We start from the raw sequence: 20,210 nt of genomic DNA, 5'->3' as shown, positions 1-20,210 counted from the left end.
TTTATTTTATGATAAGTATTAGAAGTTAGACTGATCGGTCAAGGGAACGAGACTGAGACAAGGTGAAAGTTATGCAAAGCTCTATTCTATACCAAGCATTAGAAATCAGACTGACCGGCTGGGGCCGTCTCTGAAGAGAGCGACCACCCCCAGCTTACAGACTCAAGAATTGACTGACTGACTGCTCAGGGCCGACTCCGAAGAGGGCGACCCCTCCCCATCTTACAGACTACCTTTTATAGAGCAAAAGTCTGGCCACACATAGGTGTCCAACGAGATTGTAGTCATGTTAGGTCACATGCAGGTGGCCAATTGAATTACAATTTATCCTATAGTAGCTAATGTATTACTCTGGTCAGAATTGGTGCTCAAGGTTGGCGCCCAAACGGCGGGGTTTACATTCTTTGGTGGTTAGGGGAAAAGTATGTGTGTTTCTTACTGATTGGATGTCTCCACCTGGCCCGACTCGTCCCTGTATTCTGGGCTCTGTTATCAAGAACTGGCCGATCTGGCCTTGTATTCTGGACTCTGTTATTAGGAACTAGCTGACCATATTTTACTGGTTTCCCAGACTTGCTTCTAAGTAAGTTTCTCTGGGGGAAGGGGGGCAGGGTCAGTTTAAGTTGTACTGCACAAACAACAAAATGGCTTTTAACCAAGATGGAGTTGCTCTGGCTAAATAGGTCCTTACCCTACCACCTATTCTACTCTTAAAAAATTATTTTGCCAAGCTGTACATATTTGGATAAATACTTAGATAAAAGGAAATGCTGTCCAATACTCTAGCTGACAAAAAGTTATTGAAACTACCATAGGTGCAAAAAGAAAAATGAAGGGATGATTGGTATCTTGAGACCACATCTAGGAAGATAACTTTCCAATGAATTTGAAATGAAAAAAAAAATCATAAGGCTGAAATTCTAAAGAAGAAATATATAAATTCTTCAAATAAGAAGTTCAAATACTTTTTGTTCATTCAGGTTTGAATGTACACTTTCTGAAACCAAATAATATAAATTCAATGACTGTATAATTACAGCATAAAACTTGTAACTCATATTGAAACCATTGGTTGCATGGGATATATATATACTCGTATTAAAATTTTCATTTCTTTTCTCCATTTAGTAGATTCTAACCTACCTTTTTTATGTTGATTCTTCACAGAAAAAAAAAATTTTTGCTTCAATAAGAATGTTAAAATGTAAATGGTACTCATGTTATATTATTTTTAATTTATACATTTCAAATATTTACTAAGGATTAATATTATTATGATGAGTCTTTTGTACTACATAATGTCTTTTAAATATGTATTGTTAATACAAGGCTAGTGATAAAAGAAAGCATACTGAGAATAACTCTGAAGACCAGACAGGGCAGCTGTCCCTGGGCTCTAAATTACTCTCCAACACTTTAGAAAAGTAGGTAAACACTTTTTTTTTTTTTTTCAGTGCTGGCTTTTTTTTTTTTCTCAATTTATTTATTTTCAGAAAAACAGTATTTATTATTTTTTCACCACACCCAGTGCTCCATGCAATCCATGCCCTCTATAATACCCACCACCTGGTACCCCAACCTCCCACCCTCCCCACCACTTCAAACCCCTAAGATTGTTTTTCAGAGTCCATAGTCTCTCATGATTCACATCCCCTTCCAGTTTACCCCAACTCCCTTCTCTTCTCTAACACCCCTTGTCCTCCATGATATTTGTTATGCTCCACAAATAAGTGAAACCATATGATAATTGACTCTTTGCTTGACTGATTTCACTCAGCATAATCTCTTCCAGTCCCTCCATGTTGCTACAAAAGTTGGGTATTCATCCTTTCTGACGGAGGCATAATACTCCATAGTGTATATGGACCACATCTTCCTTATCCATTCGTCTGTTGAAGGGCATCTTGGTTCTTTCCACAGTTTGGTGACCATGGCCATTGCTGCTATAAACATTGGGGGTACAGATGGCCCTTCTTTTCACAACATCTAAACACTTTTAAGGCATTAAGGAGTTGTTCATAGAGAAATGAAACTCTATTTTTGTAAGTAAATACTATACTGGATTGGAAAGAATGATTCTCTTCTAGGCAACCTTCACACTTCCTAATTTTCTGAATTTGAATTGATGTACCCAAATAATCTACCTGTGAGGCATACGTAGCATTGGCTTTTATGTGCTTCTTTCAAGAGACATGAGTTCACTCTACAACTTTATAACATGAGCTAGGTAACATGACTAGGAATTTGGTGTCCTTGCCTGTCAAATGGGAATAGCACCTTGCTTTCTGGTCACCAAAACTTGTGACTTTGCTGCTTCCTATCAAATGAGACAAATTTTAGGACATCAACAAACAAGCAAACAAAAAGAAATACCAAAACCAGATAATAGAAAAGAGATTCCACCTACCTTTCATTTCTTCCTAAAAATAAAGTTCAAACACTATCCAAAAATAATATGGTGTATCTGTCAGAATTTGATCACTAGGAGCAGAGTAGAGTACAGTCACGATGAGTGATAAAAAATACAAGATTTAATGTATGGCTTATAAATCCATGGGAGCTGATTAGCAGTCTAGGTAGGGCTATTGAAGTGTTTCTGGCACTAGGTCATGAGTCAGTAAACTGGAAGTTGGTATAGGAGAGGAAAAATACATTTTTTTCTCTACTTTTCTAAAATGTTGGTCAAGACCCTTCTAACAAAAGATAAATTAACAAGAGAAAAGCATTCAGATTTATTTAATGTAAGTTTTATGAGACACAGGAGCCTTCATAAAGAAAGGAAGATCTTAAGAAGCAGTTAAGCCCAAGCATTTTTATGCTAGGTGTAATGAAAAGGGGAAAGGGGGCGGGTGGAGTGTGACAGGACAGAAAGAGTAGGAGCTAAGTGTCATAAATTGAGGGAAACAGCAAGGGCTGTTCATTCAGATTCCTCTGGGCATCCTGGAAATGGTATTCCTTTCCTTTGGGTTTAGGGAGGACACCTTCCTCACGAGAGTTTTACGACCCGCTTCAGGGGAATGTCAGAAAGTCTTTCCTGCATATGTCATTTCTCAAATTCTTCCAGCTGAAAACATTCAACATATGTCAAGGTGCCTTATTTGGGGAAGCATGTCCTGAACCCCATCATTGAAAAGGGCAGATGGAAATAGAACAGGGGAGACTAAGGACAAACTGGAATTGTCAAGGACAGACTGGAACACTTACTTGACTCTTACCACCTCAAATTACAATGATGTGGATGAGATGAGCTCAAGATAAATTGGTGCCTCCCACCACGGAACAGCACAAGCACCTGGCCAGGATTTGGAGATGCTGAAGGAGGCAGTCTAGTGGGAACGGGAGAACATGCGGCCGGCTGCTGCCACCTGTCAAGGTCAGCCAGCATATGGGTGATAATGTGCGTGAGTGGCAACAGCACCTGCCCTACATCAACCTTCAGAGAATAAATAAAGGCTAATCCTTCTGTTTGGCTTTCTAAAGCTCATGAAAATTTCTCTGGTGCCCAACTGTTACCCAGACCTTACACATAAGGGAATTCTGGGAAATGTAGTTACAGTTTAGTGATTTAAGAGCATACAAAGCCACCACACAGGATGACAGTAGATGACTTATCTAAAACAGGACACTTGTGAGAGTGAGAATGAGAGCTGTTAATACTTCCCTCAGGACAATAAGCAAAAACCAAGATTCTGACCACCCAGATATTATCCATCTTGCCTGTACATTTTTCCTGGAAGATGAAAGTCTTCAGAAAGGTCAAGTTGGGGTGGTGGTGATGGTGAAGTGATTAATGCAGGGTAATTTTAAATTTTTTTTTTTTAATTAACTGAGGCCAGAGGATCATAAAGCCTGCTGGAGGCTTTGCCCCCAAGCTTTTGCAGACTCAGCCAGGAAGCTCTTTCCGAAAACGGAGGGGTGCCCTGATGATTTAATAACTCTTACAGGATCAGAATGTGTAGACTTTGGTTGAAATTCTTTAAAAACTTGTTTGTCTTATTTATAAAGAGATGACTTTTTCTTCTTTTAAATAAATGCAAAAAAAAAAAAATAGAATTTCTAAAGAGATCACTACAAACTCAGACACTAGTAGAGATTAATGATTTTCCTCTAGGTCAGAAGGTACAGAAATAAATTGTAGTAACTCTTGGCTTTTCTTTCCTTTTTTTTTTTTTTAACATTTTTTATATGTATTTGACAGGCAGATATCACAAGTAGGCGGAGAGGCAGGCAGAGAGAGAGAAGGCAAAGCAGGCTCCCTGCTGAACAGAGATCCCCATGCAGGGCTCAATCCCAGGACCCTGAGATCATGACCCAAGCCAAAGGCAAAGGCTTAATCCACTGAGCCACCCAGGTGCCCCAACTCTTGGCTTTTCTTGCCTAGGAACAAGGGTCATTATTTATTAGCTTCTTTATCCATAAGAAAGAAAAAATCATTATATGGCTATACCAGGAGGTCTCAAAGAAGCACATTTGGTAATTTTTGCATGCGTTCCACATACTTATTTCAAAACAATTTTGTAAGAATTAGATAAGATAATCTATGTAAAACATACGTGCCTGGCACATAGGAGGCACTCATTAAGCATTACTTGAATTTGAATCTTATTACCAGGAAGGAAGATCAGTAATGTGAGAAGAAAGCCAGCAAGGACATGATGGTAGGAAGCATCAATTTCTTATGAAAGTCTTGCAGACATCTCCTGATGTGCCTTTTAAATAGATTTTCTAATGAGGTGTGCCATTTATCTACTGCTCTTGGAAATTAATTTCCCTGATTTTTTTTTTTCTGGCACTTAGCCCAGTTAAGCAGGTGCACTGTTTGTCAGGCTGTGAGTCTAGAGGAGTAAAATGATTCAGGGAAGACCCAAAGCCAATCAGAATGTATATATTTAACATTTAATGGTTATGTATATATGTATATTTGTGTGTGTGTGTGTGTGTGTAGAGATAGATGTCTGCGTGACTGTCTGTATATGAATATGTTATCACATTTTAGGAGACTTGGAAGACCGAGACACTAAATGAAACATTTTAGGCTTTATCAGTTCTCATGTGCACTGAGTTTTCAAGTACAGTTGACATTTTGTGTGATTCTTATTCTGATTCAAGTCTTATCTCAAATCCTACTTTTCTGTTCAATGTCCCAGGCCTGTTTGGTCCTCTTGGTTCCTGCATCTAAAAGGACATATTTCATTATCCAAATCCAGTCTGTTTATAAACACATCAAAGAAGCAGAAGTTTCTTTAGTCCAGTGATTTCCAGATCCTAATTGAAATTTGTTGCTTCTTCATGAAATGAGCAAAAAAGATAAATAAAAAGTTATTTATTTTAAAGACGTAGTCTTAATTTTATGGTGCCTACATTTTTCAGTCTTAAAATTCTCTTAGGAAAGGCTGATAATTACAGATATTATTTCTGCCACTGTTTTTTTTTTTTCTGCCACTGTTTTTAAATGACATTCTTCTATAAAATAAAAAGTTGGCAGTTTGATGTTGGGTTCCCGGTTTTTGCTGGTGGTGAATTACATGGTCAAAAAACCTCGAAGTTGGATACCAGTGCTCTATACCACTCATTTGAACCTTACCAAATGAGGCCTTATGGTGCATTTATAAATTTATCCGTATAGATGGGTACAATTATAAATCATACCATCTGTTAACACCCAAATTTTTGATGGATCAGTCATTATACATCTTTCAGTGCTATGCTTAAATTCACTTCCTGAGGGGAAACCTTGCCTGAACGTTCAGTGTAAATCAAGTCACTTTGTCGTACTTCCTCATTATATTATTTACTCTTTACTCAAAGTATATATTTACAAGTTTTACATGTTTAACTGGTGTGATTATTTTTTAAAATATTTTACTTCTTTATTTTAGAGATAGAGAAAGATAGCAGGGAGAGGAGCAGAGACCAGCAGACTGTGCATTGAGCACAGGGCCTGAGGTGAGGTTGTCTCCCACAACCATGAGATCATGCCCAAGCCAAAATGAACTGTTGGAGGCTTAACTGACTGAGCCACCCAGGCGCCCCAGGTGTGATTATTTATTTAAAATTCTCTTCTCCACTGATTTGTTAGGTTTGTAAGGAAATGGCTTTATTTCATTTACTTGATTTTTCAAGTGCTTAAAATCGTTTAGCATAACCTATGAGTTCAACAAACATTTGGATGAATGTTTAGGTGAAAGAATGAATGAATAAATAAGGAAATAAATAAGGAAAGGGTGATAGCATTTTTTACACTCTGAATGCTGAGTAATGAGCATAGCATTTCTTTGTAAAATATTAGTTTATGATGATACTGATAATGTTAGTATTCACATTTAAAATACTTTTTAAAATGTCTGTTTCATTGATTGGACTTTAAGCATCTCAAAGGAAAGAATTGCCTTATTCATTTTAATAATCCTCCTGCTCTGTTTACCACCTGACACATATTGTTCAATAAAATTTGTATGATCTAAACAGAAGTTATTTGCTAAGCATATCTGGCGAGCAAACAAAGAAAAAAAGAAAAAAACAAATAAGCAAAGACACAAAACAGTAATAAACAAAAGAACACATGGACTTCAAGACCAGAACCAAAGCAAATGAAAGCAAGCTCTGAGGCTAGAATTTGGGGTTAGAATCCTGGCTTTATCGATCAGTTGCTGTGTAATCTTGGGGAAATTCCTTCATTCTCTCTAGGTAATAATAATACCTGTTTCATATGGCCCTATGAACCTTGAATAAGTTAATACATACAAAACACTTGGAATTTTGAATGGCATATGGTCATTATTAAATAAATTGTAGTTAGTACTATTTTAATTGGTTCTTCATGACCTTAAGCATATTTCAATATTTCAGGAAGATGAATAGGCATGTTTCAAAAAGATGAATTGACTACTTGATTTCCAATTTTTAAATATCATGTGAATATACATAAAGTCTAGCAATTACAACAAAGAAACCCAATGATTAAAGTATTCTATTTTATTTTAACATTGAGGCGATGTTCCAGCCATTCTGAAAGGGTTTGTTACTCTTATATGATATAGTAAGCACATAGTTCATGGCGCTACATACTACATTTTAATGTGGTAAAAAGAACTTCAAAATCATTTCCTCAGCTAATACTGAGCAATAGAAGAGCTAAAGAGACTGTGTATAACACAGTCAAGAGTTTTCAAAACTAAACTTTGACTCACCAAATGCATGTTTATTAAATAATTAGTCCAGATATGCTAACCCAAATCTAATATGTCCCTTCTCCACTGTTCTGTTGTTTGTAATATAACGATCCAAGCAAACCATCCAACTGGAGTACTGTGATATTTTGACTATTCTTATGCTACCAGAAAATTAATTCCATTGTATGTTAGCTTAGAAACAATTTCTGGAAATCTGTAAATCTACAGAAAACCTGCTTTTCTATTACTTGATAATATTATATTGAAACTGTGTTCATTTTTAAGTTTCATTTTTTTTAAAGGGGAAAGCAAACTAGTTTTTCAATTAATATAATAGCATTTACACTAGGCTCATTAATGAAAGTATAGTAAGATTTACTCATTTTATTTAGATACTTGACATGGGTAAAAGAGTCAGCAGTTGTTTGTAATTTTGTTTCAGAATATAAAATGCCCTTTATTTGACATGGGTCTAGCTCCAGTAGGCTGGAAATATTCCAGGCTTAAATATTTGCAACAGAATTTGGCCAGCAAAAAAATTGGTTGATTGGGGTCATATTGGGAAAGAGAGGTGAAGTGCACATCTATTTGCATTCCGTAGCACTCCTCATTGCCTCAAAAAGTTACAGTTGAAGAACAGCAAAGAATGACTTAGAAACATTGCCATGAAACTATTAAATATTGAAATAGTCACGTAATTTTAACTAAAGTTGCTTGTCTTTAATTTCATTAGGGTCCCATACAAATGTACATTTCTAAAATACTGAAATCTGTTATAAGTAAAGATGAGTATGGGAAAATTTGAATTGAGAAAATGTTAAAAAGCAGAAGGAAAATACCCATGCCTCAGATTTTGAATGGCAAGGATTGGAGCTACAGTGACTATTCAAATGTAAATTAGAAAAGTGACAGTCATTTCCTTGTGCAGTCAATAAAACAATTAGCTCACCAAAAGGGCTTTTAAATCAGGATCCTAGTTTTTCTTTGGTGTAAAAGCATCTAAATATCTAACATCTGCAAGTATTTTATTTTTTCAAAATGGTAAATCACATGAGTTTTATCTTTTAGAGTCTGATGTACTTCAAAAGCTTTGTGTCTGCCCTTTATTTTATTTTATTTCTTACATGGTTATCACTAAAAAAGAGAGAGGGCCTGATTATTGTAATATCATACTAGTAGTCTCCAGAGATCTGAAAGAGCAGAGAGAGAAATGATAGCCAGACAGAGAGGAAGAGAAAAGAAGATTCAGAGAGAAAATGACAGTGGTTTGGGAAAATATATTTATCTAGGATGTTAAAAGATAAACTGGGGCATATTCAACATGTTACAATTTTGAAGAAAAATTAAGTGGAACCAGACAGCACCAAACAGAATGTGGTTATGAAAGCTCTGCCTATAGGAGTTAGAATACCTTCATAGAAAAGAAGTGGAAGCAAAGTAAGGCAGTTATTTGATGGACTGTAGCTAAGCCTTTGCCTTATTTGGTAAAGGCTGGTTGACTGTGATTGGCTGTCCTTGGGTTTTGGTTTCTTAACCTTGAGGCATTTACCGTCTTAGGTTTGGATTTGCTCATGTTGGTTGCTAAAGCATTAGAACCATTTCAGTCTAATGACTTCCTTGTTTAATTATTTCAAATTAGGAATTATTGCTTCAGGAAGATTTGGCTTTTTTTTTTTTTTTTTAAATGATGTATTTATTTATTTGAGGAGAGAGAGAGAAAGAGCAGGAAGGGGAGGGGAGATAGAGGGAGGGAATCTTCAAGCAGACTCCGGGGCTCAATCTCAAAACCCGTGAAATCTTGACTGAGCCAAAACCAAGAGTCAGGCACCCAACCCGCTGAGCCACCAGGCGCCCCAGGAAGATCTGACTTTTCAAATGGGCTCATTACTTTTGAAGGAATATGTGCATCTGGGTGTGTATAGAAGGAAAGAACCTCAAAGGTACTTTTTCAATGTTAGTACATTTAAATATTGCTAGATGTAAATGCCATCTCCTTCCTGTATCTTCAAAACCTCTTCGTCTATTCCCTCCTTTACCACGAGTGTTTATGGGTTTTCTAAACTTCTTAAACTTTTCTAAATTCTCTAAATTTCCTTACTTCCCTATATCTCTATTTAGCTACTGTCCTCTTTTTTTTTTTCTCTCTCTCTCTAGCCAAACCCCTCTGTTAAGAGATGATCTGAAACTATTCTATCACTCTGCTAAAATGTCTTAAATACACACTTGACTTCTTAATGAACACATTGAACAAATCAACAAATTGTGAACTTAAGTGTGAACAACTTGCACACTTTACATCTTCATCTTAGTTAAACCTTTAGCATTAGAGCTACTGACAGCTACGTCCTTATTAAAACCTTATCTTCTTATGACTTTTGTAACTCTCTTCTTTGGCACTATTTGTTTCTTGCCCCCATCAGACATTACCACCTTGTCCCATTGCTTCAGTTGCAATGACTTTGCATTACCCAAACAAGTGACATGCAAGCTGTCATCATATTTAGTCTACTTATCTTTAATATATGGCTCTCAATTTAATAATAGGATCAATCTTCTAAAATTGCAAGATAGTAAGGTTTAGAGGATAAAAGCAGTGACACAGTTCTAAACAATCGAAGCATATAAGGTATGTTTTAAAGAAAATACATTCTACCCACCATGAGAGTCAGTAAAACTTTTTATTTTGAAGGAAAAAAGAATCTCAAAAGCATTTTTATTTTCCTCATCCTTAACCTCAGTGTCTCTCCAATTTTTCTAATTGCATGAGGTCATCAAGTTGAAGCAGTAAACTCAAGATTCCTGCCGGAGGTAGTTGTATTTCTTTCCAAGCCTGCCTCCTAGATTTGAAGTCCAGTTCATTTTCCAGGATTTTAAGTCAGAAACATGGGACTCTTTGTAAGCTTTCCTCTTTCCCCACTATCCATAAACACTCAGTGGTCAAAAATCTCTCATTTAACTTTTAAACATCTGTTGGTTCTGTTCTGCATTCTGTGCCTATTTCTAGAACTCCTGCCTTGTTTTCCTCAAGATTGTTGTATCAGCCATGTGTTTTCTTTTTGCCTATAATCTTGCCTCTGTCTCCTTTTCATTCTGAGGCCAGAATGAAAATTGCAAATCTTTTTATTATTATTCCCCTATTAAAATTTTTAAATGTCGTCCTTTAAATATGAGTATGCGTGTTGTCCTGATCCCTTGGCTCACCTTCCCTGCATGGGACAGCGGCTGCCTGCTCCTGCAGCAGCTCCAGCTCCTAACAAATCCTTCTTCAGCTTCTTCATTCTGGCATAGGTGCATTTTTAGCATGACAAGGTTGACATCTTCTTCTCTTTGGAGAGGGCATTTTGGAGGTCCTAAGACTGATGCAATTTCCAGTTTGTTCTCATGAATCTCATCCCTTCCCTCCCAGACTCCAGATTGCTCCATCTACTTTATGTCCATATTTTCACCCAAGGGGCTCTTCTTCTGCCTTCAGAACCTAACTCCACCTGCATAAGTAAAGATGTCTCATAGTGTGGTTAATATTAGAAGTACCAAGGGAAGGGGCACCTGGGTGGCTCAGCCAGTTAAGCACCTGCCTTTGACTCAGGGTATGACCCCAGGGTCCTGGAATTGAGCCCAGCATCTACCTCCCTGCTCAGCAGGGAGTCTACTTGTCCCTCTTCCTCTGCCCTTCCCCCTTGCTTGTGAGCTCTCTCTCTCTCTCTCAAATAAATAAATAAAATATATATGTTTTTTAAAAAAGGAAGTACCAGGGAATTTCATGAATCCAAGTTTCCATTTCACCATTCTGAGGACTGTTCATTGGGAGTAAGGATAACAAGTTCAAGGGAATTTCAACCTCTGTAAATCATCTGTATGTTAAAGAGCCAATTGGAGGAAAGTTACTCAGAGAAAATTGGTTTTGAGGATGCATCATTTATGAAATTCAAGACAGGTGCTTATATACAACTTTTTAAACATCCTACTTTTAAAATATATATTATTGAATATGGCAATAACATAGTTATCACTCATTTGTGAAAGCACACATTTAAATAGAACAAAATGAGTTTTCATCATATTATTTTCTTTATAGAAGCATCTGAAAGATGCTCTATAGAAATATCATGTTACTTCATAACTTGATTATCCAGTCTCAAATGAGTTGACTTAATATTTACAATTTCTTGTTTAAATCACGAAGTGTTAATTAAATAAATACAAAAAATTATTTTAACCTACATATTCAATTTTCAAGAAAATTTTCAACATACCTTGAATTCCACATTTTTGTCTATGCAGAGATCCTTGAAATGTTATTATATACTGCAACAGAAGTATCCAATGCCAAGCCTATACTATAGCAGCTGAATTTAATGTTCATTGGCCTCTACCTCTCCATTTTAATATTTCACTTTTATTCTTCCCAAATCCTTATTAGTTAGGCAATTCCACTCCAATGAACTCTTCGGTGAAAATCATTTTTTTAATTTTTAAATTTTTTAGTATTTTATTTATTTATTTGACGGAGAAAGAGCAAAAGAGCATAAGCAGGGGGATCGGCAGGAAGAGGGAAAGGGAGAAGCAGGCTCCCCACTGAACAAGGATCCTGATGCGGGGCTCGATCCCAGGACCTGGGATCATGACCTGAGCAGATGGTAAACACTTAACAATGGAAATCATATTAAAGGAATACTATAGTTGGATTTAAAGAGAGGATATTAAGAAATGAGCTCTTCTTAAAATATTTCTTGGGTGGAAAAGCTGTCTTTAAAAAAGCTGTGTTAGCAATGCATATCAGTGGCTTAGTTGATTGAACCATGGGCTTTTTATTTTGGGTCAGGTCATCATCTCAGGTCCGTGGAATTGAGCCCAGCATAGGGCTCCTTGCTCAGTGGGGAGCCTGCTTCAGACTCTCAATCCCTCTGTCTGCCTCCCCGCACCACCCCCAACCCATTCTCTCTCTTAAAGAAAAAAAGCAAAAGCTATGTTAGTTTTTACAAATTATTATTATTCTGGTACAACAAAATATCAAGTGTTGTCTCAGAACTGAAAGAATCTTACAAAAATATAGCTATCCTCCAGGAATTTACAATAGAAAATAATGGGAAGATTTGGAATTCAAGTTAGTGTGTCTTTTACAAACTTCCATTGGCAGGATATAAATACACCTTAGAGATTAACTATGGAGGAATACATGTGCTGTTTTAAACATTTCCTGAATTCTTGACTTTCTTTTGTGTTATATTTTTCACATGTTGGCTTTACTTTCAATTTGAAGTGAACTAGAGAATAAGAAAACCATAAATTCATGGGAGAAAAAAGGCATATAAGGGAGTATAAGAAATTGAAAGCCCTTCTCTTGTGATGATAAAAATTAAAGATGGCAGTTCTGACATCATTGAGTTCAACCAACTTTAAGCTAAATGGTCTAACCCATGAGAAATTGTTTGAAAGTTACTTAAGACTGATCTAAAATGCTTTAAAGCACAATGTCTTGAGTAAATATCCCTTTGATAAGGACACTGACCTTAATAAGTGGATATAAAAGCATGTATTCTTGTTTGTTACTTCTTAAGTATCCGCACTTAGCATTGTCAATGCTGGAAACTCTGGGGCCTGAAGACTCAGAGGGCTATTAAGTTCATTTTGAGTACTTTCCATTGCAAATGTGTTCTGGTTAAAAATAAGCTAAATTAAATCAGGATTTTAACCTTACATCTTTAGGAAATTGTTGACTATTATAAATTATGTCAAACCTCAAGTCTAAAATGTTTAATAAGAATTTTCATTCTCTCAGTTGCATTTCTGATTATAAGAAACCTAAGAACACAGAGGAGACAACCATTGCTTTCTGCATATACTAACACAACATTTATATCTTTTTATCTTTTTACTTGTTTTACCTACTTATGTTCCCTTCTTCCCATGCTTAGGGGTAGCATGGGAATGAGAAATACATCTGAAGCTCTGTTTGGCACTGGTTAAGTTCTAGAGAATTCTGTTTACCCTGAACAAAGACCGAGTAATTTTCACAGTACTTCAAGCAAGAATTGTCATATGCTCAGAGCATATTAAATGATGCATGGTTTGCTAATATTTTTCTTTACTTGGTCAAATTTTCACTAACAGAAGCAAGAGTATTCCAGCACTTATCTATAGTAAGAATGGAGAAACCAGTCACTTAAAATTGGAATTTTTTTTAGGTCTGGAAAATTGACACTATATATTTTCAGACAGTTTTCTTCACATATCAAAATTAGAAACACCTGTATAGCAAGCCCGTAAATGGCAGCACGAAGTTGTTTATATCAGGATAGGATATTGTACATAGTAAGTCCTGAATAATTGTCTTGAGAGAAGAATCTCTCTATTTCCTAGTCAATTTCATTTGGGTGCTCCTATGTTCAAAGTACGCATATCAACATACATACAAATTGAATTTTTTCTAATTGGGGTAACATTTGTGACACTTTGAGAAGTCCTTACCTCAGTTTAAATCCAAATATTTAAATGTGAATATTTCCCGGGAGGTAAGGGGCAGTCACTAGTTCTTTCATGAGTCCTAATGATCACAAAACAATATTTGTAACAGTCTATATTCATGGAGCACCACCATAATGTTTGAGTTAAATGGCTCTAAGAGCTGAATTGATAACATTTACTATTTCCTTTACTCTGCCTTAGGTGCTTTACCCCAAGGAGTTTATATACCAGGAGTTTGAGTCAAGTTCAGTAAATACCATCTGGTGCAGGCAGGGACTCCTGGGCAAAAGGGTCAGAAGATGCCTAGGATTCCTATTCAATCACCATCCTTTGGAGTGGCTTCGTCAAATGCAGATGAGCAAATCTACCCCACCTCTGAGATGTTCTTTCCTCTGATAAGATATGCATGAGGCAATCTATAGTTGAGAGGGTAATTCTGCAGTGGGAATTTAGGACCCAGAGATGTAGAGGGATATGGAAATGAGAGTGGTGCAGTATGTGGAGACTTGAGTTGAAGCTGAGGTCATACACAGAGCTTGTTGCTAAGGGGAGGGAAAGCTTCTGCCCCAGCTAGAAAACTGAAAAAAGAAAAAAAAGAAAAAGAAAGAAAGACAGACAGAATAATAATAAAAAAATAAATAAATAAATAAAACCTCTGGCTCATTCAAGATTCAAAGACAATCTTGCTTGTTTCTCCACATTGACATTTATTAGTAACCAAGCACCATACTGTGTGCTTTGAATGTATTATCTCATATAATAATCACAACAATCTTGTTAGTATTATTACTCTTACTGTCCTTTTGCAGTTCAGTAAACTGAAGCACGGAAAAAATCATTTTTTCCCACTGTATAATACTGTTTGCCAGAACTGGGTATATGGACTGTAAGCAGGCTGAATATAAAGATAACAGGCATGAAGGGGCGACTGTAGAAGAGTGACTTTGGAAAAGGAACAGCATCAATGAATTTAATAGACATGGAAAAAGCTGATCCTCTCAGCAACATACAGCTATCCATGGGTGGAGGACTAGGACTAGAGTGAAGTGAGTGACGACCTCACGTTGGGTGCAAAATGTAAGGACTTAGAAAAACTCAGTACCTAAGATGCATGATTCTTTAATGAAATATTTAAAATTTCAAAATTAATGCAAAAGTCTGCAATGAACAAAATATCAAGATTTTAAATAAAGACAGGATTATTGTTACTATTTTTCCTTCTGTCTCTGCCTCCAATATGCCCTGGCATGGCATGCGGTAGGGGGCCTGAAGTTGAATGCTGTCAGTCTGAGCTCAGAACCCAAGCTTATAACTTTTATTTGCTGAAGTTTATCAGGGTTTGAAAGGTAAAGATGAGTCTAATATACCTTAAAGAATGTAAGACCGATGGTTAAGGATAATGGTGAAAACATGGACTTGGTTCTTTAGGAGGAAAGCAGAGAAAATGACTAATGTTAATATCCCATGTATGTTCCCATTTAGAAACTTAAGTATCTCTATAGTTTGGCTTCAAAGACAGAGGACCAATAAAAACTGTATTTAACTTTAAACTTTTCCTTGCCTCTCTTGCCTTTCTTGGCACTCTTTTATCAGTGCCAAGAATCCAATTTCTGATCATAAGGAGCCTAGAGCAGTTCCCCCCGCATCTGGTGGTATATTTTTCTGTAAGAAATATAAGATACAATTAAAAGTGACTTGAACACTGAGAAACATTTCTTATCTCACATAACAGAAGTTCTAGAGGTAGGGCGATTATTCCAAGATTGGACAATTCAGTGCATCAGCAATGTCATATGGACTCAAATTCTTTCATTTTAAACCTTTGTCTTCCTCTGATTCACTATCAGCGGCTGTCTTTATGGTTATAAGGTGGCTACAACAGCTCTAGGCTTTATGTTCCCATGTAACAAAGTCCTTGTTTCCCCTTTTAACATCAAGAAAACCCCTGCCAGAATCTCTCATTGACTGACTCTAGAACCAATTTTGAATTCACATCTTTGTTTTTTTTGTTGATAACAATATAGCAAAACCTCAGTTTTCTTATATTTGAAAGAGAGATAAAATAATATAGCTCCCTTGTTGGGCTACTGAAAGGGAAATGTGGATTAACATAAATAAAGTTCTAAGAGTAGTATCTGGCAGGTAATACACACGCTCTATGTTAGCTACTATTATTATTATGATGATCCTCAATGTAATATATTTAATTTAACTCATGGAAACATGAGAGGTAAGAAAATACAATTAAAAAAATAAACTCCTCATTGGGGTGCCTGGGTGGCTCAGTGAGTTAAAGCCTCTGCCTTTGGCTTGGGTCATGATCTCAGGGTCATAGGATCGAGCCCCGCATTGGGCTCTCTGTTCAGCGAGGAGCCTGCTTCCTCCTCTCTCTCTCTGCCTGTCTCTCTGTCTACTTGTGATCTCTGTCTGTCAAATAAAAAAAAAATAAAAATAAAAAATCTTAAAACAAAACAAAACAAAACAAAACTCCTCATCAATAAAAGGTTTAGTTGCATGGTTTAGTGTTATTCCCATTGATATAATTTGGATGTGATATCCAAGACAGAGAGTTAGAATTAACTTGAGGACTACTGTCTTATTTAATATACACCTATAATCTGTATCTATTATCTATATGTACGTCTATATCGATGTTTTTAATGTTGTTGTCCACACAACTAAAAATCAGAGGCTGCTCTCAAACCAGCAAAACTGACTTTATGAAAACATCCTGGCTTGACTATTTTAGAGCCAGGCAATATACATGTCTGCAGAGTGTATATACAGTGCATTTAAGCATAAGGATAATTAAACCGATATCTATTTTGTTGAATTTTATTGTTAAGTTCCTCAGTGAACATTTAGAAAAAAAAGGGAAATGGGGAAATGGTCTCAATCTATTCAGATCATAAAAATCCCATTTGCCGTATTCTTCCATTAGATATAAAATATACTAGTGCTAAAAAATACATTTATTGGTGCCATTACAATCCAGTTCCTTACATACAGTTCTTTAAAATTTTTCAATTGCAATTATAAAATTCCATTCCATTTCTGTTCTCTAAGGTTTAATCTCATCATTCAGACTACCATATCTTGCTCAAATGAAACTCTCCAGAATGCAGTAAAATAAGGTCCAAAGAGTAAAGTTATATTGTCACTGAATCATGGAGATAAATTTTCCTGAAACCAACATTTTGTAACTTGGCATCCTTGGATAGGGTGTGAATCCCCTGAAATAGGACATAAAAGTTAAAATTTCCCCAGAAATCCTTTCTCTCATATCACTTTCCCCCTTTTTAGTATATGTGCTGTCTAAGTGAGCGTACACTTTTCCCCTTTCTGTAGGATCTTACTCATCAGTGTAAAATGGAATATTCTTTCCATTTTAACAATGTTAAACAATGGAGAACCTACAATGACTCTAATGTTCTCCAAACATTGCCCAAAGTCTGTCATTTACTTTATAGTAAAATGTACTTACCACCTCTAAATTCTTCTGATTTGGTCTTGAATGTATTCCACTGAAATAGCCCTTTGAAGGTCACCAGTGACATCCTTATATTAAATCTAAAGGTCTATTGCTCAGTCTTCATCTTACTTGACCTGTCAGCAGCATTTGCCAGTTGAACTCTATACCCATCCTCAAGACAATTTCCTCATTTGACATCTAAGACATCACATTCTTTTTTTTTATGCTTTTCCCTCCCTGAATGTGTGTATATACCTCTGTCTCTGTCTTTCCATCTCTCCTTGTCATAATTAATTGCTGGTTCATTCCTCTGACTGATCTCTCTGTACTCTAAATGTTCATGTGCTCCTGGGTCCACTTCCTTGGTGATATCATTCAGTATCATGATTTTGGATACCTTCTATCCTCTACTAAACTCCTATGTTTCTACCTTCGGTTAAGACTTCTCTTCTGTAGGTCATATTGGGGTGTACGAAGTCTATATCTCCACAAAGATGTCTAATAGGTGACTCAAGTTTGATATGTCTAAAATTCTTGTACTTATATGAGACCCCTAAAAAACCCTGTTTCTCTCCAGACCTCCCCATTTCAACAAAAGGCATTTCCCTTGTGCCAGTTTTTCATGCCAAAAACCTTGAAGTTATCCTGTACCCCTCTCTTTCTCTCACATCCAGGAGCCAAACTATAAGCTTATCTGATTAGCTGTATCTTTTAAATGCATTCAGAAAATGACCACATCTCTCTCTCTCTCTCTCTCTCTCTCTCACACACACACACACACACATACACACTATCATCCTGATAGAAATCACCATCATCTTTCCCCTTGCTTTTTTCATTTGGCTCTTACTGATCTCCCAGTTTCCAACCTGGCATTCTTTCAATCCTCAACACAGAGAATGAAGTTACATAAATCAAATCACTTCATTTTTTGCTTTAACCTTCCAGTGACTTCCTATCTCCTTCAGAAAAAAAGCCCAATTTTAGAATCTTTAACCTTTAAATAATATCATATGTTGATATAATTCTATTCTTTTAAGATATCAGAGGGAGAAAAATCCCTGAAAAACTAAAAAAATTTCTAAAATTAAGGAAAACATAAATCTAAAATTTAATTTAGATTGATGAAAAATCAGTTGTAATTTATACCATATTTTTAGATACAGCACCTCTTCAATCAGATATTAAAGGCTATCTCTCTCCCCTCAGTAATTTTCATGTAATTAAAGTAAGAAGGACAACATTTTAGAAATACCTATTACGTCTATTTGCTTGCATTTTTATTTTTTAATCTTTCAGTTCCCAAATAGTTTCTATTTCTCAGGATATTAAAAACAATGGAAGATTTATAGACTTCAGTTTTTCCTAATTCTATCTACTAATGTTACTAGAAATTTATAAATTTTTAATTTTCAGGTACTGGGATGCCTGAAAAGAAGAAACAAAGTGAATCTAGCTGGAACCTGATATAAATACTACCTTGACAATTCCAGATTTTTACTGATACACAACAAGATATAATAAATGGGCCTATTAGTCTTATTTTAGTCAACAGCTACTTAACACCTACTTGGAACTTATTTTTTGCCTAAAAAATTTACAGAGCTACCTTCTTCATGACACTTTCCAGTATAAGATGGACCAACAACGATATCTTGTGTTCCTGAGCATCGTAACCTAGGGTGTATATTGCAATTTGAATAACATCAATGGACACTATTTCATTCCATTCCTAATTTTGCCCTGTATTAAACTCTTATTTAGATTATAAACTTCTCCAGAACAATTTCTTTCTTGGTAACCCCATAGTGTTTTGTACTATAAATATAGCTTTCCTTTTTAATTGAATACACATGCATACTATGACAAAATATAGTTTCTGTTTCTGAGCACCCCAAAAAATTGTAGCCAAGAGACATTTACATTTATAAAATTGACATATTTTGTGTCAAAGGCACAAATCAGGATAAATGGCTCTTCTTAGTTTTGGGGGGAATGATTGTAAAATTTTTCTCTTGTTTTGAATTACTTTTAGCGAGCTCTCTTTCCAAGATTGGCTCAGATCCTCTAAAACTTGTGCACGATGCTGTGGAAGAAACCACGGACTGGGTTTATGGCTTCTTTTCTTTGTTGTCTGACATCATCTCGTCTGAGGGTGATGAAGAAGATGATGATGATGGGGATGAGGACGCTGATAAAGGTACAGAGAGCATAGAAACCCACCTAACTTCTCAAAACAAGATTAGATAGGCATGATAGTGGTTTGCTGAAGTTTAAACACAAATGAGTGCTTGGGTCAGGCTAAACCAAAATGCATACGATTCTGAGGTCTAACTGCATTATTGACTGACTGTCAAACTCAGTAAATAGGCCTCTATTTGGCTTTCATTTTACAGCTTATCTGTCATTATGGCAAAGATATCAGATTTAAATACTACCATTTGGGTAGCATTATAGTAGAAAGGGTCTTACTATAAAGGGTCAAACTTACAATAGAACCTCACATCTATATGCTTCTTTGGGGAGAAAATAGTAGCTATTTCTCATGTTTATCTTTAGGAAGACTGAAATAAGAGCGATAATTGATAGGCATGTGTTCTCTACATGTAAGTCATATTCATGATCAAATAGAAAGCAATTCTACTAAAATCATAATCAAAAGTAAACTTATTGAACCAAATGGAGGTGTGGAATGGAGGGACATTATAAACATCACAATAATTATGCAACTAACCTATGTACTCTCTCATATATATTAGTAAACAAAAGGAAATAAACCCCAACCATACGTAAACTACTATTGAATGGATAGAAAAAAACAAAGAACAAAGCCTTATGATTCTATCTTTTACATGACATTTTTGAGGGTCAGCCTTAGTCATCAGAAATCATGTATTCAGTCATGACTACCAGGAAAGCTGTTATTACAGCCCTTTCTCTGACTTTGTCTGAATTTGTATTTGTTTGGCCCCAGTGAGAGGTCAAGATGAACAATAGAGAACTGAAATGAACATGATATACGAACTATAATGTATAATTTGGATTGCTGCCATGATTTTATTGAACTCATAAAAGCAAAACTATCTCACATAAATGTACAT

At 35.9% G+C, this 20,210-nt stretch overlaps 1 protein-coding gene across 1 annotated transcript in view; it reads left to right on the top strand.

The window, feature by feature from the left end:
* The window catches only part of TRDN (triadin), a 294,196-nt gene that overhangs the window by 5,399 nt on the left and 268,587 nt on the right, over positions 1 to 20,210 (top strand). Inside the window, exon 4 of the mRNA XM_059401567.1 lies at positions 19,145 to 19,309. Coding sequence (XP_059257550.1) covers positions 19,145 to 19,309 — 165 coding nt within the window. The remainder of the gene's footprint in view (positions 1 to 19,144; positions 19,310 to 20,210) is intronic.

This window comes from Mustela nigripes, chromosome 5 (assembly GCF_022355385.1).
Source record: "Mustela nigripes isolate SB6536 chromosome 5, MUSNIG.SB6536, whole genome shotgun sequence".
Lineage (NCBI taxonomy): Eukaryota > Metazoa > Chordata > Mammalia > Carnivora > Mustelidae > Mustela > Mustela nigripes.
Note: the sequence above shows the minus strand (reverse complement) of the source record. Positions and strands in the feature narration are given on the sequence as shown.